General features: G+C 31.3%; 10 protein-coding genes across 10 annotated transcripts; 5 read left to right on the top strand and 5 right to left on the bottom strand.

Moving 5' to 3' along the window:
• Nucleotides 1-1177: 1177 nt before the first annotated feature.
• BX663DRAFT_424630 (uncharacterized protein) lies at nucleotides 1178-2351 on the bottom strand (the record flags this gene model as incomplete). The annotated part of the gene is made up of 5 exons (XM_051522445.1): nucleotides 1178-1292; nucleotides 1366-1489; nucleotides 1585-1716; nucleotides 1806-1980; nucleotides 2055-2351. The coding sequence occupies 5 exons, from the start codon at nucleotides 2349-2351 to the stop codon at nucleotides 1178-1180; spliced, it is 843 nt and encodes a 280-aa protein (XP_051388313.1).
• Nucleotides 2352-5920: 3569 nt separating this feature from the next.
• BX663DRAFT_539624 (uncharacterized protein) lies at nucleotides 5921-6636 on the bottom strand (the record flags this gene model as incomplete). The annotated part of the gene is made up of 2 exons (XM_051530724.1): nucleotides 6361-6636; nucleotides 5921-6238 (listed from the first exon to the last, which is right to left on the bottom strand). Exons 1-2 carry the CDS (start codon nucleotides 6391-6393, stop codon nucleotides 5921-5923), a joined length of 351 nt encoding a protein of 116 aa, XP_051388312.1. The 5' UTR covers nucleotides 6394-6636.
• Nucleotides 6637-7334: 698 nt separating this feature from the next.
• BX663DRAFT_482514 (uncharacterized protein) lies at nucleotides 7335-10091 on the top strand (the record flags this gene model as incomplete). Its single annotated transcript, XM_051524437.1, has 9 exons — nucleotides 7335-7470; nucleotides 7550-7676; nucleotides 7918-7933; nucleotides 7995-8061; nucleotides 8524-8616; nucleotide 8897; nucleotides 8960-9192; nucleotides 9425-9593; nucleotides 9656-10091. The coding sequence occupies 9 exons, from the start codon at nucleotides 7335-7337 to the stop codon at nucleotides 10089-10091; spliced, it is 1278 nt and encodes a 425-aa protein (XP_051388311.1).
• A 1192-nt stretch (nucleotides 10092-11283) lies between these two features.
• BX663DRAFT_425507 (uncharacterized protein) lies at nucleotides 11284-12458 on the top strand (the record flags this gene model as incomplete). The annotated part of the gene is made up of 3 exons (XM_051522489.1): nucleotides 11284-11434; nucleotides 11532-12314; nucleotides 12391-12458. 3 exons carry the CDS (start codon nucleotides 11284-11286, stop codon nucleotides 12456-12458), a joined length of 1002 nt encoding a protein of 333 aa, XP_051388310.1.
• A 253-nt stretch (nucleotides 12459-12711) lies between these two features.
• On the bottom strand, nucleotides 12712-15803 carry BX663DRAFT_528761 (uncharacterized protein; the record flags this gene model as incomplete). Its single annotated transcript, XM_051530184.1, has 12 exons — nucleotides 12712-12909; nucleotides 12974-13068; nucleotides 13127-13513; nucleotides 13754-13770; nucleotides 13871-13943; nucleotides 14038-14620; nucleotides 14685-14763; nucleotides 14853-15005; nucleotides 15079-15231; nucleotides 15286-15422; nucleotides 15499-15646; nucleotides 15787-15803. 12 exons carry the CDS (start codon nucleotides 15801-15803, stop codon nucleotides 12712-12714), a joined length of 2040 nt encoding a protein of 679 aa, XP_051388309.1.
• Nucleotides 15804-16125: 322 nt separating this feature from the next.
• On the bottom strand, nucleotides 16126-16985 carry BX663DRAFT_28411 (uncharacterized protein). Its single transcript, XM_051521996.1, has one exon. The coding sequence runs from the start codon at nucleotides 16902-16904 to the stop codon at nucleotides 16188-16190; it is 717 nt and encodes a 238-aa protein (XP_051388308.1). The 5' UTR covers nucleotides 16905-16985; the 3' UTR covers nucleotides 16126-16187.
• Nucleotides 16986-19180: 2195 nt separating this feature from the next.
• On the bottom strand, nucleotides 19181-19647 carry BX663DRAFT_493799 (uncharacterized protein). Its single transcript, XM_051525408.1, has one exon. It carries the CDS (start codon nucleotides 19568-19570, stop codon nucleotides 19403-19405), a length of 168 nt encoding a protein of 55 aa, XP_051388307.1. The 5' UTR covers nucleotides 19571-19647; the 3' UTR covers nucleotides 19181-19402.
• Nucleotides 19648-19706: 59 nt separating this feature from the next.
• On the top strand, nucleotides 19707-20545 carry BX663DRAFT_493798 (uncharacterized protein). Its single transcript, XM_051525407.1, is given in 4 exon segments — nucleotides 19707-20103; nucleotides 20151-20204; nucleotides 20224-20342; nucleotides 20383-20545. The coding sequence occupies 3 exon segments, from the start codon at nucleotides 19719-19721 to the stop codon at nucleotides 20340-20342; spliced, it is 558 nt and encodes a 185-aa protein (XP_051388306.1). The 5' UTR covers nucleotides 19707-19718; the 3' UTR covers nucleotides 20383-20545.
• A 1485-nt stretch (nucleotides 20546-22030) lies between these two features.
• On the top strand, nucleotides 22031-23831 carry BX663DRAFT_425424 (uncharacterized protein; the record flags this gene model as incomplete). The annotated part of the gene is made up of 4 exons (XM_051522483.1): nucleotides 22031-22275; nucleotides 22351-22432; nucleotides 22509-22715; nucleotides 22785-23831. The coding sequence occupies 4 exons, from the start codon at nucleotides 22031-22033 to the stop codon at nucleotides 23829-23831; spliced, it is 1581 nt and encodes a 526-aa protein (XP_051388305.1).
• Nucleotides 23832-24202: 371 nt separating this feature from the next.
• On the top strand, nucleotides 24203-24982 carry BX663DRAFT_557458 (uncharacterized protein). The gene is made up of 2 exons (XM_051531767.1): nucleotides 24203-24581; nucleotides 24655-24982. The coding sequence occupies exons 1-2, from the start codon at nucleotides 24240-24242 to the stop codon at nucleotides 24889-24891; spliced, it is 579 nt and encodes a 192-aa protein (XP_051388304.1). The 5' UTR covers nucleotides 24203-24239; the 3' UTR covers nucleotides 24892-24982.
• Nucleotides 24983-25455: the final 473 nt, after the last annotated feature.

Below are 25455 nucleotides of genomic sequence, written 5' to 3'. Positions count from 1 at the left end.
TTCAATAAGAGTATTCACTATATTGAATGATAGCCTTCTTCTTTAATTATTAATAATATTACAATACGTATGATTTTTAATTCAGATATTATTTATAATAAATAGCTCTTCATCATTAATACGAAAAATTAAAAAAAAAAATGGGTTAAAAAGAAAAGAGTAATTATTAGTTCATATTAGTAAAACAAAACAAAAAAGGGAGGAAGGGAGGGGGACGATAGACAAAAAGTTACTACTCTATTAGAGTATTTTTGGAGGGAGGGGTGGGGGCTTTTTTTTTTTTTTTTTTTTTTTTTTTTTTTTTTTTTATGGCTGTAATTCGTGTTTGCTTTAGTTTAAATAAAATCAGGAACATGTAAAGTCGTCACGGTTATAACTGAAGATTTAGGATTAATTAGGTTAAATGATACTGGTAATGTTGATGAATTATGACTAGTATTATTCGACAAAGTCGATACTGCCTGGCTTATTAGTGGATGACACAGGATTTGCTGGTGAGGATGTAGTATTCATATCTACTTTTTCTATATCAACAGGTGAATGAATAATGTCATCATTTCTATCTATGAAAACACTAGTATTATTACCTTGTTGATTTTGATTTCTTTCTTCAACACTTTCAAGCGCTTCATGAGTGAATTTATGACTACTCGTTTTTATTAAACAGCTTGCCTTTCGATGATTGATTACTTCTTCTTTTTTTGAATGAGAGACAAGTCCTCTTTTGAAATCTTGTAATAATGTGGTTCGAGACAGAGAAGAAGGTATATCGATATTGGATATAGTTGATCTCCTTCTTTTCTCTTCATCCAACATAGCCTCACGTAATAATCTTGAAGAAGGTGCATTATTAATCTGATGATCTACTAGTTTATTATTATCAGTATTTACAGACTTGGGCCTCAGTGGTTGTTCTGTCTGTTTAACGGAGAGAGAAGATTTATATGACGTGGTGAGTCGATTTGTACTAACTGATCTTACTACTTGAGGTCTATGAAACGAGAGTCCAGTTTGAATATAGGATGATAAAAGACTTACCCGAGCCTTGTTATTGGGAATATAAAATTTATCAGATTTAAGTGCTGCATTTTCTGCATTAATTACTATAATACGAAGGGGAGGAGGAGGAGGAGAATAATTGTTAGATATTATCATTATTATTACAGTATCTATATGCTTACTTACATTTCAAAATTAAAAATTCTTTTAACGTTTCATCATTGTCGAATAAAGGTGGACTAGGTAAAGCAGGACCAAATTCAATTATGTTTTTCTTTCTTAATATTTCAACCCTATATGTATATGTATATAATAGAAAAATTAGTAACTTAATTTCTTATCATAAGGCGGTTGTTATGACGTTACCTCCAATGCCTTTTTCCTTTAATGCTTTCAGGTTTTATAATAATATATACATGAAGAAACTGTGAGCGAATAGCGTTAGGATTAAACTTTTGATTTCCTTCAAGAAATATAATACACACAATATCTATAAGATAATGATATATATATATATATATTTTGTCAAGTAATAATAGAAAGTTAATTAAATTATATTATTTTATATGTATATTATTCATTTACCATTGCCAATATGTTTTTTTCGTAACACTTGTTGTTTATCATTATTATGTGAAGGCATTAGTGGAGCTACATGAAACAAAATATCAAAGTCATTCCATTTTGATACATAGGCATATTTTCCTGATTCACCAGCTTAAAACAGGATATATATATACATATATAATATAATATAAGTATACACTATAATACATATATATATATATATATATGACTCTTCTTACTTTTAGTATCCAGCCCAGCTGCATACCCTTTATATTCTTTTAATTCAATCTTTTTACCCATAACATTCAAAAAGTCCTGTAGATCAGAGGATAGATCTGTATTGGAAAACCATGCCTCTTCTGTCATTTGGTTATCTTTTATAGATAGTAAGCCAAACTTATAATGCTTTGGAATCTATAATTTATATTAATATATATTAATATATACATATATATATATATACATATAGGTAAATGGATGATACTTACTTGAATTTCATCATATTTTAATATATCTTTTTCAAGACCTGCCATAATAGTTGATTCAGCCGATAATTCTTTGAAAGAACGTAAATCTATAGTTGGACATGCAGTGAGAATAGCAGCTCTTAACATTCGAGATAAAGATAGATCAGAATGAGTCTCATTTTGTGATGTTATTGAAATAGCTGGATATCCATTTTTACTTGAAAATGGACGAAGAAAACGTCTATCATGAGGTAGTGATTTATCCAATTTATAACCTTCATTCTTTGACTCTAATCGAGATTGTGTATCCCTAGCCATCCATTCATGAATAATATGTCTAGATTGTTCCGGCTATTTTATATATACATATACATATATGTATATAGTTAATATACTTATACACTTTTTTTTTTTTTTTTTTTTTTTTTTTTTTTTTTTTTTTGCAAGTATTACTACCTCTTTGCTTCGAACGATAATACGAAATTGAGATCCAAGAATAGAAGCAGCGACATTTCCTGGACCACTAAAGTCCTTAGCACGTTCTTGAATAATAGATATGATGAAACCGATGGAATTACGATGATCTGAGCCATTTATAGTATCAGTTGAAGAATTATATCCATTTAGAAATGCATTGATAAGTAATTTACTATTTCTTCTTTTCGATGAGGATGACTTTTTTTTCTTTTGATGTGTTATATCAGATGATGATGATGATGATGATGATGATTGATAGGCGGTCTCAACAAGTAAAGATGAATGAGTAGTGTCCTGATCAGAATATCCAATAAATGTACGATAAGGTTTCCCCACAAAATAACAACGAAACCAAGTTGCATTTTCATCAATTTGATCTGATTTTAATTCACAATAGTCCTTTGCAGTCATTTTCTTAGTTTCTACCTTGGGTGATTCCTTTACAAATTCATCAAGACAGTTCATACTTAAGGATGGTGACTTTGATACTAACACAAGACAGACTTTGCAAAAAGTTTTAATTTGAGTAGTCTAAATTATATAGGTAAGAAAAAAAAAAAAAAAAAAGAGGAAGAAGGAAAAGAATATATGTGTATAAATATGTATATACTTACAATTGAAATAAGCATTGAAACATGACCTTTTAAATTCGTTAAAGAAGAATGAAAAATTTCGTTTTGAATAAAATCTTCTGAAGATGTTAATTGCTGTTGTAATTCGTAAATAGTGTCAGTACAATCAGTATCACTACATGCTGTGAGTAGTATTTGAGCCTGATTTATAATTGATTCGAGTTCACGAACATGGGAGAAGGTAATATCATCATTGGATAATAGTAAATCTAATAAGAGTGAACAACGTTCGGACACTATATTAGCAAACTCTTCTACTGTTGATTTAACCGTGGATATATTTGTATTAGGCTCTGTAGAGAGAAAAGGGATAAAAGGGGAAGACATTTGAGTAATATGATGACTTAAGATTGAATCGGTAAAAGAAGAAGTAGATGAATTAGTTAAAGAGAGAGGAGAAAATAAAGGATTTAAATTATTATATTCATCTTGAGATATAAAAGAATAATCTGTTGTTCCCTCAGGAGATGAAATTGAATAAGGAGAATATAATGTATTGCTATTTTGATTGTTGTTTTTATCAGTTGAAAATCTTGATGCAATTGATAAATCATTCATCATTTTTTCCTACAAATACATATATAAAAATATTAAATAGATTAGCATAACAATAACTTGTTTTTACTCCAATTCTATTCTACTTTATTGCTGTTACTACTAAAATCGATATCTAGACGATCTGATGTATTTAAATCCAAGCTTTGAGATGAAAATGCTCTTGTCTCCTCTTTATTAATCGTTGTTTCACTCGATATTCTTTGTCGAAATATCATTTGACTTATTCGAGTTGAAAGTTTTTCATTTGTACTATTAATAAAACCACTTGTCGAAGGCTTTAATGAGAAAAATGAAGGATGTACTAATCTTTGTGATATTTTACTTGTATAGGATGACTGTGTAGAAGGAGTTGCTGTTGCTACTGCTTTAATTGATTCATTACTTATACTCATGGTATCATTTATGCTTCTTTATAAATATAAAGGAAGAAGAGAGTGTAAAATTAAAAAAAAAAGGAGAAGGGGAAAAGATTTTGATCTTATTTATTAAATATTCGTCTATTTGGCGGGATATTATTATTATTATCATTCTCAATTCTGTGTGTGAATTGTCATACAATAGCTCATGGGTACTCTATGATACACAAAATATAAATAACGTTGTTGTTAGAACTAGTCCCAATCTACTTTCGTTTATACAAATACATGGTTTAATAGTTATGTATTTGTGATAAAAATATATGTTTATAGGCACTTATAAGTGCAGTAATTTAACTTAAAATTGAGACAGATTACAAAAAAAATTTAAACGAATTAGAATTCAAATTGAGAAGGAACAAAAAAAAAAAAAAAAAAAAAAAAAAAAAAAAAAAAAAAAAAAAAAAAAAAAAAATTAAGACGAATTACTGTTAGTTTTTGGATTCCACCTCTGCTTGCATGTCGTTTTTATAGTCAAATGGTTCGCTCTCAGTTAGATTATGGTCTTGCAATTAGTCCTCTCTCTGCTAAACTTACCAAAGCACTGGATACCTTTCAAAATTCATGTATTCGACGTATCTTTGGTGGTCACTCACGGTCTTCGGCGAAAGTCATGCTTCACCTTGTCAACCTACCATCCATGAAGACCCGTATTGCAGTCCTCCAAGCGCAATACCTCTTTCGAACTTCCCAATTACCAGCAGATACTCTTCTTGCCCATCTTTTGCCTCATGTTCAGCTCTCAAATAGTCATTCCCACTGGTATAAATTGACTCAAACTACAATGTGGACACACCTATGCTCACCAAATATCTCAACGCTCGACCGAAAACAATTCTACACTCTTCGTGCTAAGTTTCTAGATGATCAATTTCAAAATCTTCGTCAAGATACTAATTCACTCCTATTGTCTTCCTCACGCCCCACTCTTGAATTGGATCCCATCCTTTACTTACCAATGACTACCTCAGAACGTAGCCGAGTGCTTCGTTGGCGACTTGGCTGGCTACCGGGTGGTAAACCTAAAGAATGTATCTTTCATCCGTCTCATAATTGGAGCCGGCAACATGCTATTGAGTGCTTACATGTACATCATCGTCTCTACATGCCTACTTCAGTCGAAGATCCCATCTCGTTCCTCCTCAACTTGCTTCCACTACATAAACCTCGTCGTCCTTCTGATTGTACGAGCTGGTATACTTTATGGCCTATTCTTTGTACAATTCTACATGAACTTGATTACTACTTCCATGATGAATTTCCTCCTGATCCTGTCGATCCTGGTCTCAAGCTATTGAATTGGTTATCCAAGTAATAGTGTGTGTCTTCCTGGTCACTTTGGTCTTATTTGATTTTTTAAATTGTTTCTTCTCACTTTTTCGCTTTTTCCCCCTTATATTTTCTCTTAATTCCAAAATACTGCTCTTTTCTTTTTCCTTCTCGTTTTCCTTTTTCCCTTCTTGTCCTTTAGGAAGGTTTTTATTCTTATTTCCCCTCTATAACTGGCTCGGGCAATATTGCGCATTTATTTCGTCGCTACATGCTCATTGCCAAAAAATTTAAAAAAAAAAAAAATAATAATAATAATAATAATAATAATAAAACTCAGAATTTAATCGTTAGTTTTTGGATAAGTGCGTATTACAATTTAGGCAAATTACTTGTGGATATTTGAATCACTATTGCTAGGGAAACCGTTTCCTCTACGGTGAATTTTTCTCTGAAAGACAGTAAGTCTTCCTTTTTCTTCCTAAATAGACTGCGAAATGCCTAACATATTTTTGCTTGCATTGACATCTCTATTCTAAAGTATACAACAGTTTTCGCAATCTAGAGTACTTTTGGTATATTTATCATTCGGAAGCTTTGTTTCCTTTAGGCTTGTTTCCTTACAGAAGTTACATACTTCCGAGGTTTTAAACTCGTTAATGCTGACAATAACCAATCGAAATGTAGTTCTTGATCTAAGCTGGATTTCTCTCTCAAGTATAGCTGTGGCACCTGACATCTGGCCTTTTATCCTAACCGTATCCAAATTCTTCATCCCATCACCAAACACAACGAGAGGTACACAAAGAGAAGGTTTGAATTTGGCCTTTTTTTTTCCCCATTTTGCCAGCTTCTTTCTTGGTGTAGTTTTAAATTTATCATCGTATATAATTTGTGGATTCTTTTTGTCCTCTTGTTTCTTCTTATCTCTTTTTTCTTTTCTTTCTTGTATTCAGTCTTTTGGCTTTATTGTACTTTTTTTCCTCCATTAAGTAAGATATTGGTCATCTCTTTATACGACCTTTGTCTGCCCTGATGATCATTGAAACGAAAGGGTGCAGACCTTCTATTGTAAAACCTGAAGATTTGGAGTACATGTTTGAGATCATATACTATATAATTGTTCCATTTTTCAATGTCTATGATTCTTGCTGAAGGGAAATCTATCTCAATGCTTTTTATCCCAGCTTTTAATTTTAAGCTTTTCTACATGACAAGCCTTTCTTCTCTTGGAACCTGTATAACAATGTCACTCTTTAATGCTACCTCTTCTTATTTCTTGTTTATCTTCTTCATGGCGAACTGTCGCTGTAAATATATGATCTCTGCCTAGTTCAACAGCACAAGGCTGAAAATACTTTTGGTACTTCTTCAACGCAAAAAATCTTCCAACTCTAATTGTACTTCTTCTTTCGCATCTTTGGCTTTTCTAGCAAACCCGAAGCAAACACCAAAGCCTGTCGCTTTGAATGGTACAAGTGAACTTTTTTTTTTTTTTTTTTTTTTTTTTTTTTTTTTTTTGGAGGGGTCATTACCATTTTCACTCAGTTTTCTATTTTAGCAATCATGAAAAAAAAAAGGAACCTTAAAGTCGTAGAACATGATTTTTGTAAGATTGTGCTTGTTTACAAAGGAAGCTCCACACTCTTGCAGCAAGACATTAACGTCACTGAAAAAAAAAGTGATATATAGGCATCGTCATAACAGCATGAAAATCAATATGGTACGCCATTTTTTTTTTTTTTTTTTTTTTTTTTTTTTTTTGACAATACGATTAAAGAAGAATTTTATTTAAAAATTAAAAAATGACCAATGAGCATATAGCATTTATATACTGGTCAGATCGCTATGGAAAGAAAAACCCTTTTGGGATAAAAGGGAAAATATTAAAGTGTATGTATAAGTGATGATGATTAACTATCGGAAAATCGTTATTGTATTGAAAGAAGATGATGGTCAGAGGGTTCAGGGATTTGGGAGTGAAGCAAGATAGTCCATCTCCAAGTAGAATTGTACATATAGAAGGCCAGCGTATAAGCCAGGCATCCATTGATTTTCTCACTTTATTAGTAAGGAATGTTGATGGTAATAGATTCAAGAGATAAGAGAATGGATCTTCAATAGATTTGGGGCATCTGAAGGCGGTTATGCATATGCAAACAAGAAAAACTATGTGAACGTGTGAAGAGTTCATTTGGATGGAAGGGGCAAGGCTTGGGGATTTACCAAGAGGTAACCAACCAAGTCGCTATCGCACGCAACGAAAGCGTTCACTTCATGTCATTGGTATCGTGAGAACAGGGACGACAATCAGATTATTACGGCAATGGGATAAAAGTTTCGAATGTGTTTCTTGTAGTTTTGAGCGATAGCTGTCAAGCAGGAATCGTCTTCGTTTTCCACTAAAATCCTTATGAGACATAGTGTTAAGATTTTCATTGTAAACTGCTATCCATAGAGGAGGTTTGGATAGTTACGACCATTTTGATTTATTTTGAGACTGTATGTATGGTGTTTTTTTGACAATGTTAGTATTTTTCTGGAAAAAGTAAAAATGAAAATTAGATGTATGTTTAGACTTTTTCACCTACTAACATCTAATAATGTAGTATATTCTAATTGACAATTGCCAAATAATAACTTCTGGTCCTGTACGCCGAAAGACAGCGGATGCAGGTGGATCTCTGAGACTGAATTTATTTGAAGAAAGCTTGAAAGCTTAGCTTGGAGGGCAAGTAGGTGTGCCTAATTTTATAATCATAAGCCAAATGATCCTTTATAAACATTTTGCTTACAACACAATTGGTGATAGCCTCAAGCGTTTGAACCATAAGTGAAGGTCGAAAGAAAAAATGACAACCTCCGCTCGGTAGGATACCACACCACACCCACCACCAGTAATAAGATAAATGCTGTCTGTATAATCACCTTTTTTTTTTTAAAAAAAAAAAAAAAAACCTTAGGTAAATTGTTTTTCTTTCACTTTATTACTCTATTGAATATGTCTAATGAATATCGGTCTGGCATTATTAAAATAAAAAAAAAGAAACGGTTTTCAATAATCGACTGGTATTTAATGAAGGTCAGAACTTAATAAAAATTGTATATATATAAAGTTTTTACTAACTGATATTACAGCAAACGCGAAGTGTACTGACTGTGAAGAAGTAGGACATTTCAATAAAAACTGCTACAGGTGCAAGTTTTACAAAGAAGTAGCCGTTGATGATGGTACGGCAATTTAATATTATACTATTTATATATAACAATGATCACGTATAGTTGGAACTTCAAACAAGAAAAGAAAGCAAAACGAAAGTTTGAAGCAAGCTAAACAAACAGCAAAATGACAAAAGACCACAAATGATAATGTGACTAATCTTCGTTGTAAGAAATGCTGTGGTGATAATCATTCTACAATAAGATCTCCCTTATGCCCATACAATATAACACCTGAAGACAATAAGATTGTTTTATGATGTTTTCAATTTTGGGAAACTGCGATACAAAGGGTGAGTATAGATAGAGATTGTATCAAATCAGGCTTATGTATTTCTTACTTTTATATTTGTAGCATTGCTGAATTAACACCAGATGGAAACTACCAGATCCTTTTTGGAAACTTGATACGGACTGATGGGTTTGTTGTGGATTTTTTGTTTCACAAAAGATGTCAAGCCAGTTACGGTCCTTCTTTGCAACGCTTTGAGTTGACTCTTCGCGACTTCACTTTACCAGAAGTAGCAAAGGATTATCATCGAATTTTTGTTGACCCTGGGCGAAAGTCTGTATTCACTGCCGTGAGTGGTTTAAACGAGTCTAGGCACCCAATAATCCGCTGCAGTACTATAGAGTATTATCATCTTACTAGTTCGACTGTTTTTTCTGCCCAGCAGTAATTTTTGAAAAGTCAAAACATAATAGAGGATATTGAATCAAGAATTCCCACAACCAAGACATCAAACCCGGAGCGTTTTTTAGACTATGTTCAATATCTGTTTGACAACATAAATACTTTATTCAACTTTTACAATTCCAGTACTGCAAAAAAAATGCTTCCAACTTTATCAAGGGAGGCAAAAAGCACAAGAAACTATGGTCAATATGCTTATAAACGGTGACACCAAATATAATCGAAGTAGGAGAAACAAGAAGAGGCGGAAAAAGAAGAAACGAAAGAAGAGACCAAATAAGAACGATGCTATCAAGTATAAATAGTTTCTACTTGAATATATTCAAACAGTTATTAATTCAATTTTTTTTTCTTTAGAGAAAAACTGAACAAATGGAGGCCCATTAAATACAAAGAAGACAAGACGAAGGTTCCTCTGATAGTATTTGGAAGTGGAATGTTCAATAAGGACACCAATAAGATCAGGACGCTCAGATGTGGGGTGACGGGTATTTTATGGTGCGCGCTGAAAAGGCGAGAAGCGGCTGGACAACTTATCACAATCATAATTGACGAGTTCGGAACATCCAAAGTATGCAGTAGATGCCAAACTCTAACCTTGATGCCAGCCTCGCCTGTTACTAAATTGAATGTGCTGACCTGTTCTTCTTGCCATACTCTTCTTTGTCAAAGAGACATTGATGCCTTCCGAAACATGATGACAATCTCTATCAGCATTTGGCAGGGACGAGAAAGACCAACACCTTTTCAACGCACCACTACCACCACCACACCGCCACAGTCATCGCTGTAATAAACACAGCTTACCTAGTGTATTTAGATGACCACATTCACTCAACTTTTGTTATTTGGATGCTTTACAGGTAAGCGTCTGAAAATTATGTTTACTTTGTTTAAAAACTAGTCTCACTTCTTCTAAAGTAGAAATACTGTAGTCAAGCTAAATTCTTACTTCGGTCTATCTACTCTCTGGACGATACTCTTGTTTCCAAGTTTTTACCACACATACGCCCTTCTTCAAGCCACTCTCAATGGTATAAACTTTCGAAAACACCTATTTGGCAACGGTATACTGCTTCTTTTGACGATAATACTTATGATCCTCGTGCTTTTGCTGGTATCTGTAAAGCATACCTGAAAGATAATCTTGGTGATCGACGAAACAGTAACAATGCTGTTCTCTTGTCTGCCTGCCATCCTAACCTAGGTATCGATCCTATCCTCTGGTTACCTATGTCAAATGCAGAACGCAGCCGAATAGTCCGCTGGCGCCTAGATTGGTTACCTGGTGGTGTCCCTAAACCGTGCATATATCATCCTAATGCCTTATCCACAAGATCTCGTGCTATATGGTACCTACATATGGATTGACAATTACAAATGCCTTTGACCGAACCCGACCCTTTGTCCTTCCTCTTGAATAAGCTGCCAAATAAACAAAAACGCAGGCCACCAATCTCATCAACTTTCAACTCATCTGTCTTTTCCGTCTAGACGATTCATTGGCCTGCTATGTGTCTTCTTCTTTTTGAACTTGACTATCTCCATCATGGTAAACTTCTTCCAGAAACCCCACCCCCCCTTGGGTACAAAACTTGTAAACTGGTTACGTAACTCTGGATCTAGTATTTGTTGATATATCTTGCTTTTCGTCTTCCCTTCTCTTTCTTTTTTTACCCTTTTGCCTATCAAAAGGTTTTTTAGTACACTTTTATCCTTTCTCGAACTGACCCGGGCAATCCAATACGCCAGTATTATGTGCTCATGTGGGTTTTTTTTTAAATTTTTGTTATAAATAAAATAATTCTTTAATACTAATACAGCATAATTAAAATTGCTGTATAGTCATTGGTTGTTTTTAAATTTGAACAAGCAATAATAATAAGGCTTGGTTTTACTTTATGCGATTATTTTTGTTTTATCTGTTTTCTTTATTTCACATAGATACATAAAAAAAAAAAAAAAAAAGTTAAAAAATGAGTGAAATGAGTATAGGTTGGAGTGATGTTTATGAAGCATGGAAAGCACATTATGATAGATTTGATGAAACTGTTAGAAAAGCTTTTAATCACTTTTATAATCCTCAACTCTTTTTTGGTCCTAAATCGGCTACAGTGGGCATGCCATTAAGTGTTGGTAAAAAAAAAAAAAAAAAAAAAAAAAGATAGCATAAAGATCAATCTATCTATATAATAGTTGATTCTTAACTTTTTTTTTTTTTATTGTTCAGGAGCATCTGCATTAACAGGTCGATACGAAGTCGTAATGTCTCTTAACATCTGTGAGCAGCTTTTAAAGTTTATTACGCAAAGTATTCCTCAGGTACCACCACCTTCGTTAAGTGATTTAACACCCGTACTTTATGAGATCTCTGAAAGATTCAACGCTACAGAACCTAATGTATTTTTAAAGTATCAACAAAAAGTGAAAAGGAAGAATAAACAACGTGAAAAATTACGTATGGCAAAAAGAGAATTAGAACTTGCTAAACGACTTTTAAATGGGGATCAATACGTTTTTATCAGTTTAGATATAGAAGCTTATGAATCAGATCATTCCATCTTACTAGAGATAGGCTGGTCTATGTATGACGCCAAGAATAAAAAATTAATGGACCAGCATTATGTGAATAGCAATTATCGACATCTTAAAAACGGAAAATTTGTGGCTGACCAGAAGGAGAAGTTTCTATTCGGTACATCTGTATGGTGTACTATGAAACAAGCTTTAATAGAGTTAAGAAAGGATTTAGACTGGGCTGTACAACGTGATGGAGGCTTTATCCTTGTTGGCCATGGTCTTGATAGTGACCTCAAATATTTACATAAAGAAGGATTTCATTGGCCAACAGCGGATGGTAGTGGTGAGACACTAAACATTGAAGAATCTGCAAAGATTGCCATTTTAAATACAGATACAATCTATGCTGCCTCTATTAATAATCTTCATAATCCCCCCTCTCTAGGAAAGACACTTGACTTGTTACATATTGAAACTTGGAATCTTCATAATGCTGGTATATTATCATTATTATTATATTAAAACAATAGACTATGCATACTAACTCTTTCTCCTTTATTTCAATATAATAGGTAATGATGCCCATTATACGCTTCTTTTGTTAATGATGCTTGTCGGCGATAAGTCAAATTTTTCCTAAAACCTCCCTCTTCTTTTAATGTAAATATTTATAAACCTTTTTTCAGCACCATTTTATTAAACAAGATGATTGTAACAGCAATCATGATATTTAATAATACACGCACACACACACACACACACACTTATGGTATAAATCAATCAATTTATTTGTAAGGAGGAGTTACTAAAGATATTGAACTAGAAAGAAAAAAAAAGATAGTTAATTATTATGAAGGAATAAATAAATAAATATTTATGTATAAAAGAGAGACTTACGGTGAAAAATCATTTCCTAGAGAAAGTGATTGAAGTAATAAGCTAATATCCGTATTTGTAATTTCATTATTTCTCTTTGCAAGACTGATCAAAGTCAATGACTGCAAATGATTCATATCATTTTGTAATTGTCCAGATAAAGCTTCTTTTAGATTTTCTACTCGAATAGCTTGTTTTTCATCTTGTTCATGATGCTAATACATGTAATGTAATATATTTAATGATAATGGTAACAATAAATTGCTTATATTAACTTACGTCTAAATCAGATTTTGCCCAAGGGATAGTTAATTTAGCCTTCAAATCATTTAAATTACGAGAAGTTCTAATTCTAAAAGTACGGTCATGATTCACTAATAAGATATGATGATTAGGTATATGATGTTATATTATATTATATTCTCATTTTACCATATACGTTTGATCCCCATTCAACCATTAGTTTATTCTCTAGATCGGTTCCATCAGTATCATCTTCATCTCTTAAGGGTCCTTCCTTTGATAATAGATCAACTACCTTCTTCCTATCTACAAAGACACTAACTAGAGTATTGTTATCAGATTCTAACTCTTCTAATCGATTAACATCATTTTCTTCATCTACACCAGAAGAATCTTGATCCAAAAATACAGAAGAATATTCATTCAATTGAATACGTTCGTTCTTTAATCCTTCTGCATACTCTACCAAACTACTAATACGATAAAAATTTCCTGTCATCATGAGCCACTCAATCACGATAGCTGCCACAGCTCTTTGATGTGATGCTTGTTTGATAATAGAGTCTTTTACCAAATCTTGGATTTGAAAAATTAAGGGAGTTGCTTTGATAATACTATCTGCTCCAAATTTAAAAGTTAAAGCGTTCAAAATCTTATACATCGTCTTCATATCCTGTTTAGTTAAGTTATCTATTTGAACCCAATCTAAAAGAGATTGATACAACTTATTGACAAATAACACATCTCTTTGTTGATTCAAAGTATGCTATAAAGATAGATGAATAAGAGATAGATAAATAAATGATGATTGTATACAAACCTTTGGATAAGGTCTAAAAAATAAGAATATACACACAAAAAAAAAAAATCAAAATATATAAAAATAAGAAGAGTGAGTTGTGAAACAAAATTGATTGTTATAATTGAACTTACTCTAAAGTAAAGTCATTTTCTGAAGTAGCTTCTAGATAGTCTACAAGAATTTCTGCAAATTCAATTCTTGTCTCTGAAATATTCAAAGGTTTAATTTAAACATGATTAAAAGAAAAGAAATAGAAATAGATATGAGTCTTTACCTGGTATTTTATCAGTTAATAAACCTAATGCAGGAATCCAAACATCTAATGTAATCAAGTTACTGTAAAGAGAAGTATTCTCATTATCACTTTCAGTATCTTCTTTTTGTGCTTGTTTAGATGAAGAAGCCTTTGCGACAAGATCTAAGCATTTTAAAACTACATGTCGATATTCCTTCATTAGTAAACCATCTATTGTGTCTAGAGTATCGTGATTCACTTTTAACTTTGAAATAATATAGCTTGTAATATCATTGAGTTGATTCAGATAATAGGTTTGAGATGCTAAGCCTCCAATACAATGTGCTAAACCATATTGAATAGTATATTGCAATGTATCCTGTACATCACTATCTGAAGTAGTAGACAGTTTATCTTTAAATGATGTGAACTCTTGAACTGATTTAATAAGATGTATAAAAAGTGTATTAAGTACTTCAAGGACAGATATACCAACAAGAGGTATATTGGCGTTAAGAATGATATCCAAAATAGAAACAAGTGAAGCATACTTTTGTTTGCTATCTTTCTTTTCTACATTTGTTGCTTTTTTAACATTCTCTAATTGATAAAGAATCTCTGAAACAAGGAGATAACGATGTTGTGACTAAATAGAGTAAGAATACATTAATAAATAAACAAACTATGTTAACTGAACACTATATACATACTTGAAGCGAGTCAAGTACCAATTCCATCATAGATACTACAAAATTAGGTGGCCACCATTTTTCTTCAGCATCCATAAATCTAAACAAATAAACAAACAAACAAACAAATAAATAAATAAATAAATAAAACGTCAAATCTGTATATAAATAATCTATCGAGTAATTTACGTGAATAATGGATTCAGTGATAATTTGAATGTTCCACTATTTGTTTTGCTATACAAGAGAGCAACTGTTTTCGCAGCTAAAACTTGTACAGAATGAGCATTTAATGTTTCATGTCCAATAGTAGGTTCTCGAATATCTAAATCCTCATTATTACTTGTAAAAAAAAAAAAGAAAAAAAAAGATGAGTAAGATTTACGATAGATATGATTAAACTATCTTATTTTACCTTTGAGCTAAAGCATTTGCCGGATTTTTAGAGTTAGATAATGCATGAATAAGGGGCAATAAAATTAAATCAAGTTGAACTTTAAAATTGGATGCTTGAAGAGCATTTGATGTCACTGCTGCTTGTAATGCCTTTTGACCAATATACCTCATTCTAAAATAAAAAGAGTGAATAAATAAAAAGAAAAAGTATACATAATAGACTTACTGTAAATTAAAGGTTGTTTCATTGCTATCATTAGAACAAAAGCTTGCAAATTTCTTCAAGAGATATTCATAATCTTTGGTAAACTCAGAATCAATTCCTAATGTTGATCCATCATGATAACTAGTAAATATGACAAACTTTGGTCAAGTATATAATTAAATTCTAATCTTATTATTATTCTTTATATACATATATATATGTTATATATCTTACCACTTGACAAGTAAGATCCATTGTTTCAATATCTTTTGTTTCCAACATCATCTTGAAGATCTTAACAATGTACTTTGAAAATAGATTCAAGTCTCGATGACAAGCTTCAATTAAAGCCTTTATAATTTGTAAAGAGATTTGATTGTTTCTATTCAATTCAAATTTACATGAGAAAAAAAAAAAGTAAATGTTGATCTATATTCATCCACTAGCTTACTGTTTCCTTCCTTTGGCTGTATCTCGTTCCACTTTTTTTTCTAAAAACAAGCCTACTTTTGTTAGTTTTACAGGTCTCGAGCTAGCATAGAATACTAGATAACTAAGCTCAGAGGATTTAGGACTATTTTCACCCTCTTTCTCGGGATAACAATTATTGATATATGATGCATGCTTGACATAACTAGTAATAAATTGTAACTATATTAATTTATTTATTCTAGGAAAAGATAAAAAAAAAAGAGCTTTCTTTTACAGATGCATATTAAAAATTCACCAAATAATGGGAAAAGAGAGAGAGAGAGAAAAAAAAAAAGGGCTTCATAATTTGTATATTTAAATATATATTTTTTATTTATTACACTCGTCTGAGTTAATAACAAACTTGGTAAATTAACACGACGACAAGGAATTTATTATTGTATTTGATGAGTAACAGACAAGAACATGTGATAATTTTTTTTTCTTTTTTTTTAAGGTACTGAAGTTTTCCTTCTTCTAAAGTTGGAAAGTAAAAGACGAGACTTGAGTTGAAGTTGATGATGATTTTCTTCCACATTAAATAGAGAATTATTTGGTTGTCGTTGTCGTTTTAATTTAAATGAAAAGGATTTTAATAAAGTGGACTTATTTATATGATGAGTCGTAGCAAGAAGAAGAGGAGGAGGAGGAGGACTGTTTTCTATATTAGCATAGACAGACTCATTATTACTTAATCGATGTAATACACATAAAGGCTTTCTTCCTAGCTTATTGTTATTAGAGTGCTGCTTCTTTTTTGATTTCAATGATAGAATATAAGTTTTAAATAAGGATGATCTTTCCTTTTTCTTTAAAGGTAGAGAGAGATGTTGTTGTTGGCCATAACCAGTTGCAAGGGATTTCTTATTCTCTTTGTGTAAGGATACATTTTGTATCGTCATTACTTTTCTACTATCATTATCATTATCATTCTTGATATGCTGTTGTAATTTCCAATGATTTATTAGAGCAGAAATGATCCAAAAGAGTGAACTATAAATCTGTGCCCAATATTGGTGGCCTGTATTCTTTATCTGATTTTGTATAGTTTGAATTTTTAAGTTTTTAAAATATCTCTTTTGTAGAGATGTCATTATAAAAAAGAAAGAAAATGTCAATGAGTAAAAGAAATGAATAGAAAGATGATATTTATTATTATTATTTAACATGCAAATAAAAGGGGCAAAGGATATACTTCATTGTAAAAAGGAAAAAAAAAAAGGAGAAGGTTATATAGAAATAAAAAAAAAAAAAGAAGGGAGTGAGTCAAGTATACAAGGAGTACTTAATACTCTTCAAAGTGAATAGATATTATTGTACAGTTTTAAAAAGCTAAATTTAAACTTTTCTATAAACTATGTATCTCAACGTTTACTGGAGATCGCTATAAAATATACATCTACATGATTCATTCAAAGGGAAAACTCTACATATATTAAAATAAAAGTGCATCTTCTTATACCTCTTTCGCTCTCTATAATTTAGATTGTTATTTCCTTCCCCTCAATTAATTTTAATTGTCCTTATAAATATTGTCTTTTTTTTTTCCCGCAAAGACAAATATATAAATAGTCTTACTATTCTTCGAAACAACGACATCCTTTCACCCTTTTCTTTCATATCAAATAATAATACACTTTGTATATTTAGTTATTTATTTCTTCCAAACTGAAGAAGAAGGTTTTAACCAATTAGTTTATTAAGCATTTTTTTTTCCTTTGGTAATGTTGAAAAAAAAAACAGCATCCCTCTTTATTAGATCAAATTATGTAATTCTAGTCAAGTAGAAGCTAATTTATAATCATAAAGGTATCTCAATACTATAGTAAAATACAATAGCAAAAAAAAAAAAAAAAAAAAAAAAAAAGTAAATATAATTTATTCAAAAGATAATTATGAAGAAGTATCACGGATATATATTCTTCCACCATCTTTGAGCGGGTTCGTTCATTAATACCAAGTTCATGTGCAACTTGTGCAGTTCCCCTACTATCTTCAGGTAAAAGGTTCATTTTATCAATGAAATTTATGTTTTATGAATGTCTGTAATCATTGTACATAACTGATATAGTGTTTTCTGCTTTTTTAAGTTTTCGGTACCCTTTTTTTTTTAAACTATTTCCATTTCTTTTTACTTGTGAATGATTCTCATCATTGTTTCCAAAGCAATATGCGAACCAGTAATTTCAGCCAACTCAATCTCCATGGAATCAAAAAGTTTTTCTTTTTCCTTGTTTATCATACATAATATCCTGGTTATTCTCAGGATAGAAAGTAGTTTGTATGTTAATTAATACGCTCAACTATTCAAAATGAGAAGAAGCTTGTATCAAACTGGAATTTATAACTACTGCAGTAATACGATTCAATTTTTATTATCAGTTTTTTTTTTCGAATTTTAAATGGCGAGTGGGCCAGATCTGAAGTTGGAGAAGGAATAAAAAATCTCCTAAGAGACAAGAGGGGGAGGGGAAAGAGAGAAAGAAAAAGGAAAAAGTAAGGAGAGCATAAAGTAAAAAAAGAAAAAGAAAAAAAAACAAGTAAAAGAAACAAATAAAATAGCTAAAGAAATCAGAGGAGAATAAACAGAAAGACTAGCACTATAGTTTGGATAACCAGTTCAACAATTTTTAACCAGGATCAACAGGAGAAGGAGGAAGTTTATTGTGGAACAGGTAGCCTAATTCTTGTAACAAAGCGCACATGATGGGTCAACGTATCAGCCAACTGATGTAACCTGAATTGGTGGCAAGATTTAGTCTTTGGAAATATATTAAAAAGGAAAGATATGGGGTCACTAACAGGACGGGGCAGGAACAGCTGCCGATGCACATGGAAGCACTCGACAGCATGGTGTCGACTCCAATTCACAGTGGGATAATATAGGTATTCCTTAGGTTTGCCGCCAGGTAGCCAAACCCAGACGCCAGTAAAGCACATGGCTACTCTCAGAAGGGGACATTGATAACCAGAGAACAGGATCTGGTTTCAGGGTAGGTCGACAAGAAGATAGCAACACGGATGTAGAGTTTATATACATCTCTTTAAATTGTTTTTTTTTTCCAGAAATTGACAGAAAAGTTGATGAAATTTGCGCTTGTCTAGTGTTGATAGTATGAGAGGAGGGGGGGGGAGCATAGTGCTGCAGCAATACAGTATTTCTACTTTAAATTCGAACGATGTTAGTTTTTTTTTTCTTTAGACGAATCAATATTGATTTTCAGATATTCAGCTTATCAATTTAATAGCACATGTGTTTGTTCACTAGAAGCTGTTATTAGGTAGCATTTTTTTTTTTTTTTTTAAAAAAAAAAGTTTTAATGCTGCTGTCTGTTACTTTCAGCTGTTAATTGTAGATGAATGAAAGCGGTTTGTATGCGCTCAGGTTGAAATATTATGTATAGTATGATCACTACTATTGCCAAGAAGAAGTATCGTGGTATCATAATTAGTTCATCTCCTCCCTCCCCCACCTCTTCACTCATTATATAGTATATATACTTTTCTTCTACTCAAAAACTCATGCTGCCTTAAACCATTAATTGAGCTTGCCCCCTTTGGGGGGGAAACAGTATCATATTGAAGATAATGTCCCACGTTTTAAGTTAGATTTACATAGATAGTAAACCGTTTTCAAAATAGCAATGATGATTTATAATATACTTAGTTATTGACTTGTCATCTTTTCATTCTCAAATGGAAAGAGTGTACGTTTAATGTCTCTGTAATATTCATGTAAAACAGATAAAAGAACGAATGAGATACGATTATCAGAGCATTTTATGTCTCTAAAAGAAAGGCAAAGAAATATCAACATTACTGCAAAATAATACATTAAAATCAATTATATGAAAACCGGTCTGATAATCTGTAAAACATTTATTCTGTTTACTCAGATAAAGCGCCATTTACTCAAGAATTCCTTCTGGTTCAATTCGATTAATCGTGCCGAACTACAAGAGTTACCCGGACAGAAGGGGCGCATGTTTTTAAACAGTATATACACGGATGGATATACTTGTAGAATTTCTTCTGCAAGGAGAGTCCCAGAAGTTCTTGATGAAGACAAAGTAAATCTTGAAATGGCTGATTTCAACACAAATGAAGTTGAAGAATTTTTCCGTACTTGTTTTCTGGATTCTGGCTGTAAGAATGCATATATAGTGTATTATGGAGATGAACAGGTTAGGTCTCTGACAGTGAATGAATACTATCACTTTTCTGGGTCTATAAATCGAGCAAGAGAACAAAACGCCTTAAAAATTGGACAAGGCATAAAAGATTTGGAGACTCGAATCCCGACGACTAAAACTTCTTCTGTTGATTCTTATATCAACCATATAGTATATGTACTGACTCATTTGGATCGTTTTTTTTTTTTTTTTTTTTTTTTGGCTTCTATAACTTTAGGACAGCTTCAGATAAATGGAATAATTATTATGGAAGACAGTGTGCCCTCGAAGAAGCTTGTAATATTTTGATTAATAGCGGAAAAAAAATATAATCGCAATAGAAGAAAGAAGACTGGTTTCAATAGAAAGAAAAGGAAGAAGATGGCTGGGCGAAGAAGTACTAATAGGCGCAACCCCCCTATAGAAATAAGGTAATAAGCTATTTTCCAAGTTTATATGATCATCCTACTAACAACTATTCATATTTTAGAAGAACTAACCACAAAAGCCACTTTAATGAAGGGGACACGGCAAAGATGCCTTTAGTAGTTTTTGGTGATGGTGTAAAAGGGAGAAGCCATGTAAAATATAGAGGACGAAGAGTTGGCGTTTCGGATATTATCTATAAGAATTTGAAAAGAAGACAAAACCTTGGTGAGGTTCTTTTGCTTGATATAAATGAATTCCAGACATCTTCTGTAAGTCATTACAATACAAGTTAACGCTTATTAAATCAACTAATTGTGCTTCTATAAAACAGGTTTGTCCAAATTGCAAAGAAATGAACCTTAGAAATCATAGAGTTGAAGATAAATCTTTCTTTAATATATTGATCTGCAACGATTGTAGTATATTCTGGAACAGAGATATCCTCGCTGCCAAAAATATGATGTTCATCGCATGTCAAATCTGGGCTGGTATGGACCGACCAACAATTTTTACACGTCAAAATTGACAACGCGCCACATAGAACGTGGTTGTTTTGCGTCTTTGGACAAAAAACTTAAAGATTACTACAGGTAAGAGAGTATATAAATACATGACTAATAGAAAGTTGATATATACCAACACTCAATATGCCCTATTTTTGTATCTGTGTTCTATTTTCCTATTGCTGTCCCATATTCCCTTCCGTGTCCCATTTTCACATCCGTGTCCTAGTTTAATTTGGAAATAACCAAATTTTTTTTTTATTGGCCCAACCTAGTTTCGTCGACTGTAAAGTCGAATCAATATAGTTAATATATTTAAGCAGAGCCATCAATTTAATTGGCTACAATTGAAAATAAATAAAAATAAAAAATAAAAGGCTTGCCAATCATTTTTGGATTGGCTGTTTATTAGATGCACTGCCAGGCGAAAAAATTTTCCCTTTATATCTTTTTTTATTTATTATGAACATTACACGACGTAACATTCGGAGTGTAGTTCTACTAGCATTATTATTAATATTTTTAGCTTTTATACAAACAAGGACAAATGCAGAAGAAATCCCTAACAAGTCTTTACACATTGTTAAATTAGATTATTTTCATAATATACCAACTATTGATCCTATTTTAACACCAACTATAACTGGACCGGACAATGATGATAATATCATTATTACAACCATTACTACAACCCAAACATTAAATGTAGAACCAACATTAGCAGGGAAGACGCTTACAACATTAAAGAAAACAACAATAGCATTAGACCAATCAGGAGCAGCAGTAACAACAACAGAGTTATTAAATAAACCAACATTACCGACCACATTAGATGCATTTTCAACTATAGGGCAAACAAAAAAAATAACAACTAAAGATTCAACAACAACAACTACCACCACCACCACTACTACTACAACTACTACTACTACAACAACTACTACTACTACGACTACAACAACTACTACGACTACAACAACTCCTACAACAACTACAACTACTACAACCACAACAACTCCTACAACGACTACAACTAGTACTACTGCTACGACTACTGCTACGGCAACAACTATGACCACTAATCCTATTACTACAGATATCACCATCACCCCAACAATGTTGACTAGCAGCTCATTAGAAACAAGTGCAATAGAATCTATATACTTATCTAACTTGACTACAACATCAATAATGACAAATTCACAATTTTCACTTTTACCTAATGCAACTCAGTCAAGAACTGCACTTCCTTCCTTCACTTCTCCCATCACTAATAGTTCTATTTCAAATGTTACATATATGAATACAACAGATCCACTTGTTCAATATGTACTTGAATGCCCATATGAAGAAAGTTTATGTAATAAAGTCGGTACATCAATACGTGCTGCAATTGACCAATTTACTGAAGTAGTTAACGTAAAAAATAGTTTATTGTAAGTTGAGAGAGGAAAAAGTTATTTAAGAAAATAGATACATTCCATTAATTGTTATTCTTTTTATTTAAAAAGGATCAAAGTAAAATATTCTAGTTTTTGTAAAGATTATGGTTGTGCTAATGATAGCTTTGGCTGGGGATTACCATCTTCTCAGGTAAAAAAAAAAAAAAAAAAAAAAAAACATAATAATAATAACAATAGTAAAAAGACTAACAAAACAAAAACAAAAGTTTATTTTACCTTTTGAAGACGGAGCAGATCTAAACTTTATTTATCCACAAGCTTTAGCGAAACAATTAGCACCTTATAGTAGTACATCTGTGTGGGCAAAGTACGACATATTGATCAAGATAAATCATGATGTTCATTTGCGTACAATAAAAAGTAAAGAGAGTGAAACTGATGAAGTACTGTCTAATGGAGTCTTTTGGTTTTTTGTAAAGTTTTTTTTTCTTCTTTCCTTTTAAATGTGATTCTTACTATGCTAATTTTATTTTATTATAAAGAATAATAGTTATTCTCCTCCTATAAAACCTCATCAAATTGACTTTCGTTATATTGTTTTGCATGAATTAATACATGGATTTGGGTTTTTAAGCTCTTGGGCAGCGTATTTTTGGGCAGAAAAATCCCCTTTTCGTATGTTAGTAGATGGAGTGATTGACCCACTTGAACTTCAATTAGTAACGCCTTTTCCTTATTGGTTTATTACAGAAGATACAGGACCCACCTATGTTACTGGATTTCAACCTACAACTATATTTGATAAGTTTTTAGTTAATATAGATACAGAACTTAATGTTACAAGTGTTTCTCAACTATCTGATCTTGCATTTGGCATGCAGAATTTTTGTGTACAAGATAGTAATGCATTTATTGTCAATTTTATTCGAGGTTTTAATGCAGCCAATCAATCAACAATGGCACATAAATTATGGCTATCTATGTCTCAACCAGAGACATTAATATTTAAATTTCAATCACCGACAATAGCCAATAGTAGTTATAATTTAATACCTTATTTAAATCAAACATACAAGTCGATGACTTTATTAACAGGAGGGAATATATTTTCAGCACCGAATTTTGCTTATCCAGAAGTCATCATGAATCGACCAGGGATCATGATATCACACCTTGATAATCAATATTGGGATACAGTTGATTTTTTAATGACACAAAAATATCATAAGGGAAAAAGATTAGAAGAATTAGTCAACCATTATTATAAAAAGATACCTATAATTAAATATAATACGACTGTTTCATCTACAAATTTAACGATTATCGAAAAAAGATACATGTCACCTATTGGTCCTGGTATATTACGTATATTAGATTCTATGGGATATTCTACTGTTTTAACAAAGACAAATTACACGACTGATGGAAATGTAAAGACGCCGAAATCACGTTCATTATGTGATGATAGTAATACAAATCATGGGTTAAAACCAACACCTAGTTCCACTTCACATGCTATAAAACTGCATAATAACATTCTATTGATTATCTCTGCTTTAATTCTTTCTATTAAATACAACATGAAATAAATAACTATTATTATGACACATAAAAAGAATAAAATTTTTTATGCAACAAAATTAATAATAAAAACAGAAAAAAAAAAAAAGAAATAAATAAAAAGAATATGATTGGATAATTCTGTTCATGATATAATAATACATGCTGATAATAATTAACTGAGATTTAAAAACAGAAAACAAAAAAAAAACACAAAAGTTAAAGAGGAACCCTTTTTTCATGCGCATAAAGCATTGAAATTTCTATATTTTGTTTTCTCCGAAAAAAAAAGTTAGTCATTGGTTTGAAACTACAACTGATTCCGATCAAAAAATAAATAAATATAAAGGGATCGCAAAATTTATATTTTTATTTGTATATTTATTTATTTATTTATTTCCTTTATTTTATTTTATTTTTTTTTTAAAAAAAATAATATGCAAATCAAACCACCAATGCCTACATCTACTGCATTATTTAAATCTAAATGGAACTATTTTATGACAAAGTTATCAATACATCATTCAACTATAAAAGAAGAAGACAATAAAGAAGAATATCAACCAAGGAGAAAATATAGTGATGACATATCAGTGGGCACATTTGACTCCAGTATTAGTATGAAAGATAAATTTAAGCAAGCAATACCTTTCTTTCGTCGTAGAAGTTCAAATAATCAAAATCATTCAGAAGAATCCTTTAATAATGCACCTATTTCTTTTAATTATTCTAAAGAAATTGAAAAACTTTATTCTTTATACAATTTAGCTGTAGATGAGGTAAAATTAAATCAAAAATTATAATTTCAAATTATCAATTTTTTAACCTTTTTTTTATTATTATTATTTATAGCTAAATTATGCTGAAGATTCACAAGGATCTTCTTATTATTCTGGAGACCTTGAAGCCGCACGTGAAGCATTGAATAATTGTAATATTTGCTTTTTGACACTATTTCAGAATTTAATACTACATCATAATACACGTGAAGAACTTGAATTATGTATAGCACCTAAACTGTTAAAACTTCAAAAAAGAGTTAATGATTTACCAGAAGCTACTGATAATAATAATAATAACCATCATTAATTTTTGTAAATATTATATTCATATACCATGTATTTATTCCCCTTCTTTCTCTCTCTTAATATACACTCATACATACATACATACATACATACATACATCCACATATAAAAAGTTTTTTTTAATTTTTTTTTCCTCTTACTCCCAATACAAGATACCTCTTTTTTGGTTTTTTTTTTTTTTTTTTTTTTTTTTTTTTTTTTTTTTTTGTTACCCATGTAGTAGTAAGAAAGGGGGGAAGATTAACTCAAATAATAAAAAAAGTAACAATAACAACAATAAAGTTGTCGTTGTTGCTGTTCTCTTTTTTTTTTTTTTTTTTTTGTCGCAGCTTAAATGTAAAAGGTAACAACTACTGGATTTTACTCTAAATTGGTACGACTGTTTTTTTTTGTACGACTAGTAAATAAAATTGAGATAATTTGCCTTTTTTTTTTTGGGACAAATTGAAGATAGAAATTGGGATGGGCAACTTTTTTTTTTGAGACAAATAAAATAAACTTTTAGGACAAAATGATTTTTTTTTTATTTTGGGTTATGTAGCTAATGTAATCCATGTTAATTCCT

The sequence above is a fragment of the Cokeromyces recurvatus genome, assembly GCF_025118155.1.
Source record: "Cokeromyces recurvatus strain NRRL 2243 chromosome Unknown BX663scaffold_1, whole genome shotgun sequence".
NCBI classification, from domain to species: Eukaryota; Fungi; Mucoromycota; class Mucoromycetes; order Mucorales; family Mucoraceae; genus Cokeromyces; species Cokeromyces recurvatus.
This window is presented reverse-complemented; position numbering and strand designations above follow the sequence as displayed.